Source organism: Eublepharis macularius, chromosome 2 (assembly GCF_028583425.1).
Source record: "Eublepharis macularius isolate TG4126 chromosome 2, MPM_Emac_v1.0, whole genome shotgun sequence".
Lineage (NCBI taxonomy): Eukaryota > Metazoa > Chordata > Lepidosauria > Squamata > Eublepharidae > Eublepharis > Eublepharis macularius.
In genome coordinates, this window is record NC_072791.1 from 223,472,343 (window position 1) to 223,478,342 (window position 6,000).

At 47.7% G+C, this 6,000-nt stretch overlaps 1 protein-coding gene across 2 annotated transcripts in view; it reads left to right on the plus strand.

The window, feature by feature from the left end:
* Positions 1-4,532, plus strand: part of STAT1 (signal transducer and activator of transcription 1) — a 45,225-nt gene extending 40,693 nt beyond the window's left edge. For both annotated transcript variants that reach the window (XM_054970522.1, XM_054970521.1), the window contains exons 21-24: positions 504-689; positions 1,572-1,644; positions 3,677-3,773; positions 4,288-4,532. In XM_054970522.1, the coding sequence (XP_054826497.1) occupies positions 504-689; positions 1,572-1,644; positions 3,677-3,773; positions 4,288-4,311 (380 nt within the window). In that variant the 3' untranslated portion in view covers positions 4,312-4,532. The remainder of the gene's footprint in view (positions 1-503; positions 690-1,571; positions 1,645-3,676; positions 3,774-4,287) is intronic.
* The last annotated feature ends 1,468 nt before the right edge of the window (positions 4,533-6,000 follow it).

Consider the following 6,000-nt stretch of genomic DNA (forward strand, 5'->3'; position numbering starts at 1 on the left):
AAAAAAGCCCTGGTGATGCCTTTGTCAGTGGCCCAGTTTTGAAACGGGTTCTGGGATTTCCAAACAGGGCAATTTTGGACCCCTAATTTTGATTTAGCCCTCTAGCGTTATTCAGAGACCACCTCTCATATCCCCTACTTTACCCAGGTTTTTTTCATGGCCTTTCCGTGTCGCCCCACATTGGGTAAGCAAGCTTTAAGAGGAAAATGCAGACTAAACCTTTGTACTGTTGAGGGTAACCAACTTTAAAAAATTTTTTCCTACTCCTTTGATACATAGAAGTCTGGGTTATGTAAAGCTCATGTAGGCTGTATTTTGGGGAAAGTATCACATTCTAAAACTCTGTATCTTGCAAAACGGTGGAAAAAGTTGGCGGCCCTGACAGAAGGTGGGAAAGGGTTAGTACTTGGGAATCGCCTTGGGATCCCTGCCAGGTTGTGGACAAGGAAGTCTAGCTTTGCATCACACCTTAAGAGCCAATCCTGTTCTCTCTTTTGGACCAGTACCGGATTTCCATTCGGTGGAACCCTATACAAGGAAGGAGCTCAGCGCTGTATCCCTCCCAGATATAATCCGCACTTACAAGGTGATGGCGGCTGAAAATATTCCAGAAAACCCGCTGAAATTCCTTTATCCGGATATTCCCAAAGACCATGCCTTTGGAAAATACTACTCCAGACCCCAAGAGTGTAAGTGGTCACCTGAGCATTTCCGTACGGTAGAAAGTTAGAATTTTAACACTGCAAGTGGGTGTGTGTGTTGACTTACTTTCTACAGCGACAAACTAAATCAAAAGTGGATATTCTCTGTCCTCTGACCCAAAACGTAGGGGTGGGCTGGGGTGAGGGAGAAGCCGGAAAGGAGTCAGTCTCCTCTCCCCTGCTTTTGTGCTAAAATTCCCTCTCACTCCAATCCCGCTTTGCAGAGCAGAAGCAACCTCAGGATTTTAAAGGGACATGTTGGCCCCAAAATGTGCAGTTCTGGCCTGGTGACAAGGTTTGGTGATACCTGGCCCACATATTATGCCCCTTTGAAATGCATTCCGATCTGAGACAGATGGTTTTCGTTTTTCCAAGTGTTAAGAGTCCAACTTTTTGTTGCTGATTTAAGTAGTTGGGCTCCCGACCAGGATAACTAGACGAGTCTCGTCAGATCTTGGAAGCTAAGCAGGATCCGCCCTGGTTCATACTTGGGAGACCACCAAGGAAATGGGGGTTATTACACAGAGGCAGGCAATGGTAAACCACCTCTGTTTGTCTCTTGCTTTGGGGTCGCTATAAGTCAGCTGCGACTTGACAGCACTTCACACAGACGCAGGGTGGTTGGCCTTAATATGGGATGGAGTCTGAAGGGAGAGCCAGTGTGGCATGCAGATTGAGAACTGGGTTCAAATCCCGACCTCTCCACGGAACTGACTTGGTGACCCTGGCCTCTGAGCCTGAACTGCAGGCCAGATAAAGCGGAAGAAGGGAACACTCTCTACACCAGCCCCAAAGGCCTGAAGTAAGGGCAGGATGAAAGTAAAATGGCTTCTGCCGTAGTTCTGAAAAGATGTTCTTGTTCTCTTTCAGCTTCTGAACCGATGGACGTGGACGGTGGCGGGAAGGGATACATCAAAACTGAATTAATCTCTGTGTCTCAAGTGTGAGTTTGCTGAGAAGATGCCTGAATGCACTTTCAAAACACTTGTATGCTGTGAGAATGGCCACGTGGTTATGAATGAGGGGTTGGGGCAGGAGGGTTCCCCCCTTTTCCTTCCTGCTCCCACAGCGCAGTCACGTGCCTGCCGTGGGACTTCCAGTGCGCAGCCCAGCGGTTTCACTGGGTTCGTATCTGCACCGATTCTGGAAGTTACGGTGTGCGCCAGCCTTACCCCGTCACAACTTCTGCCACTCAGGGACAGCTGCATACCACCGAACTTCACTCCCATTCACCCTCCGTCCTCCACACTTGTGCTTGAAAACATGCATAGCTATCAAAAATAAAATGTTAATGTTTTCTATCGGTATAATGTGCGTCTTTAATTTAATGTCGTGTTTACTGTAAAGGCTCAGAGTTGGGGAGGGGAAGCAGTATTTGGCTGCGGAGGATTTGTGGGGTGGGAAGGGGGACCGAAATGGCGAAGGAAAGAGCTTGCTTAGGTGAGGCTGGAACAGCTCAGTAGAGTGGAGGCCCCTTGGAGAACAGGCAGAAAGGGAAGGGACGGCTGAGCAGAGAAAGATTGCATGGTTGCACCAATGGTCTGTTAGTTTCGTATCCATTTCCATTGCAATGTACATAAGCTGCATACGGCCCACCCTTCTGCTTTCCCGATCACAGGGGAGGGAGTGCGTTCTGTGCCGGGTGGGGATCCTTTGCTCCCTGGTAAATGCAGCCACTTGTCTAATTCGTTCGGCTCATCATTTCGCTCGTGTTTCTTGTTTCTGTTGTTGACGTTTGCTTCCTCGTTCTTGTGTACAAATGTCTTCACGTGTCAAAGGTCTTCATATATGTTTCCTTCCACATCCCTTCTCATTGCTCCGCTGGTCTCCTTGTCCTTCATTTCCCCATATCTCTGTTGTTCCCAGTCCACTGGATTTGTTCATCTTCCTGGCATCCCTTTGGTCTTCTCATTATTCTTTTGTGTGTTTTGTCTCTTAGATCGTGAGCCCAAAGGCCGAGCCTCTCTCTTTTGTTTTTGGGGGGGAGTCAGCTCTCACTTTTTGTTGTTGTTTACATTTACAGGTCACTGAAAGATCCTCAGAATGGTATACAATAGTAATCAGGCTGTGGTTCGAGAGATTCCCAGTAGAGACATAGCTCTACCCCTAGCATGACATGCAGGCCATACATGAGTAGGGAAACGAATGAGTCCTTCCCCCTGTGCAGTCACGTCGTAGTGTTATGCATGAAATGCATCGATAGTTAGAAAGTAGTGCATTCTTTAGCATACTTTCTGGTTCTTTTGTGTCATACCAACATGCAGCAATACCACATTATAGGGGCAATAGCATGAAGCCGCAGGCATCCTCAGATAGCAGTTCAGATAGATTCTTCGGATAACTAACTTAGGAGGATACCATCTGTTTTCCCAGGCGTGCTCCCTTTTCTGTGTTCAGAGACTGACACCCCCAACCCACCCCCCTGGCTTCAATATGAAGCAATACTAGCTCCAAGCTGAGATTCTCCCAGGTGTAGACTTTCAAGGCTCCTTATACTTCAGAGTGATCGCCCAAGGACAAAATTTGAGTGGCTCGCAAAGATGGATTATTGTATGGTGTGTGTGTGCTGCTCTTTATACCTGCATGGCAACGGCGGACCCTGCCTGAGCCTGTGTGAAGGAGGGATGGGTATCCCACAGGACCTGATCTCTTTTGAGAGGTAGCTCTCTGTTGTTCACCACTGAATACAGAGAGTTGGGAACTGGGCTTCATTCATTCGTTCATTCATTGATGAAGACGGCACTTGAGGGTTTTTTGTGCCATGCTGAAAGGTGGCTGCTGCCTTGAGGCAAGCGAGTTCTGTCCCTCCCTCTCTGGGTTTGCTAACAAGCTTAAATTGCTTCTGCCTTTAGAGATCTAAGAATATCAGGGGGTGGGGAGGTTAAGAGGATTGTTACAGCCCAGGAACGCTGTTTGCTGCTATGGACTCATTAGAACTGTCCTGTCCTTCTCGCCTCTCCCTTCTTGTCTTCCAGCCATCCATCCAAACTGCAGACCCCAGACCATCTTCTGCCCATGTCGCCAGAGGAGTTCGATATGTTCTCCAAGGTGGTGAGTCCTGCTGAAATCATGGTGAGTAAATAACGTGCGTGTGAGTGTGCACGCCCTGCCCCCCAATCTAGTTCTCAAAAGTCTCGCAATGTGTTTGTTGCTTCTGTAATCCAGACTTCCTCCAACGGACTGAAGGTCATGTATCTTGGGATGTCAGCCCATTTTGTTCTTGCAGTCGCCATGCAGGGGAGGCTCAAATTAAAGCCGGTGATTTGCGGAAGACCGAGCTACTGCGCTTGGTTGCGGAGTGCAGGTGTGGGTCCCAGGTCTCCCCTTGTCCAGGTCTGGGACCCAGTCCATGGCCACTTACAGCTGACAACAGAGGATCCGGCACAGTTCGGGTGCCTCGTTGGATGGATTTTGCCCCATATATGAGTACCCGAGTGATCCATGGTTTAAACTTGAATATCAGGATCCACAATACGTTAAGGCAGGGGCATATGCATCTTTTTGTTTTGCTAACCAGAGTTTTGTGCAATAGAAGGTAGGTTCTTCCTTTGTGATTGAAGTAAACTCTGGTTTTTTTCCTTTCCAGATGTGTTCAACCTGTGGTCCTTAAGTGCTTCTTCGGGAGCTTGCGTAGAGGGACGAGACCGCTTATCTGCTAGTTTGTAGGTAGCTGCAATCTTGGCAAGGCTCGAAAATGTGTGGCTTTTTCTGCTCAGCATGTGGGTCACACTGTTACATTTTCTGCTGCTGCCCCTCGCCCCTTCTGTGTCTTTCCAGGCTCATTCATTGGTCAGGTGATGCACTCCAAAAAATAAAGGGGGCTTTCCTCGGCCACTGAGTGTTCACTTTTATAAAGTTGAATGCTTTGAAACGTTCATGCTGCTTTCTTTGGAAAGACCGAACTAAAATATAAAATAACCAGGAAAGGTTACACGGCTGCTTTAGAAATCATGCAGGTGTTTTCTGTGAGTGGTGTGGCCATTAAGAGCTCTGCATGGTAATGGAGCAATTTTATTGTTTTAAAATTTATACATAACCCCACTTCCCCCCCCAAAGTGGGGACTTGTGGCTTTCATCATCATCAATAATAATAATAATAAATTTATATATCGTCCTTCAGGACAACTGAACACCTACTCAGCAGTTTACAAAGTGTGTTGTTATCCTCAGGACAATTCACCCTGTGAGGTGGGAGGGGCTGAGAGAGCTCTGAGAGAGCTGTGAGTAGCCCAAGGTCACCCAGCTGGCTTCAAGCGGAGGAGTGGGGAATCAGACCCAGCTCTCCAGATTAGAGTCCTGCTGCTCTTAACCACTACACCAAGCTGGCTCCCCCCTCCCCTCCTACCTGTGAGGTCGGTTAATTAGAGAGTGAGTTGCTCAGCGAGCTTCCACAGCAAAGCGAGGGGTCCATATCTGGGTCTCCCAGATCCAACCCAGATATCAGCATGGCTCTTGTCTCCAAGCGTTGGGCAGTGATACTCTTTCTGCGAGGGGCATTGAGGTCAGAGCTACAGTAGAAGGTCATGAGTGACAACATCCAAATCAAAAAGTGGGGGGAGAATATGAAACTGTTTTGGTACTACACAGAGAACGCTGACACATCTTCTCCAAACTAGTTTACTCTTGATGGTTTTCACTCGCTTCCCCAACTTTTTCCTCCATCAGTTTCTAAAGGTTATTTCCAATGGGACACTCTCCTCCCTCCCTCCTTGGCTGCTGTCTCAGATTGGTCCTGCTTGCTGCCAGTGCACTTGTATGCCGGGGGTTTCCCACAGGGAGCTCATGAGCTAGCGGGAACTTGACAGCTATTGTAGAGTGTTTTGTGCATCCTACAGAAGACCCAGGAAAAGATTGTGGAAAGGTTTTGTAGGATAGGATTTTCCCTCCATCCTGCTTAGCTGATCATTTCAGGAGCCCTTCCTCCCCCTTGTGTTTCTAGCAGAGAACAAACTTGAGAAATTGTTATTTTTCATTATTCAGATGTACCTCTCGTAAAAGATCCCTGCCATGCAACTGATCCAGCTGGCGGGGGTTTAAATGCCCCCTTTCACTTCAGTATGCTTCGAATCTTTATGGAGCACACTGAAGCAATTTAAATACCCGAAGCGCTTTCGGGTTACCACAGATCATTTTCCTGCTTCGGATAAACCCGAAGCAGGAAAACCGAATTTTTTCCAGGTGCACATCCCTATTGGTGGCTGCTGCTTTAGTGTGATATAAATTAACTTGATATACAGAAGAATTTTTATTGTAGGATCAAGGACCATGGCCGTTCTGTGACAAAAGTCAGCACTGCACC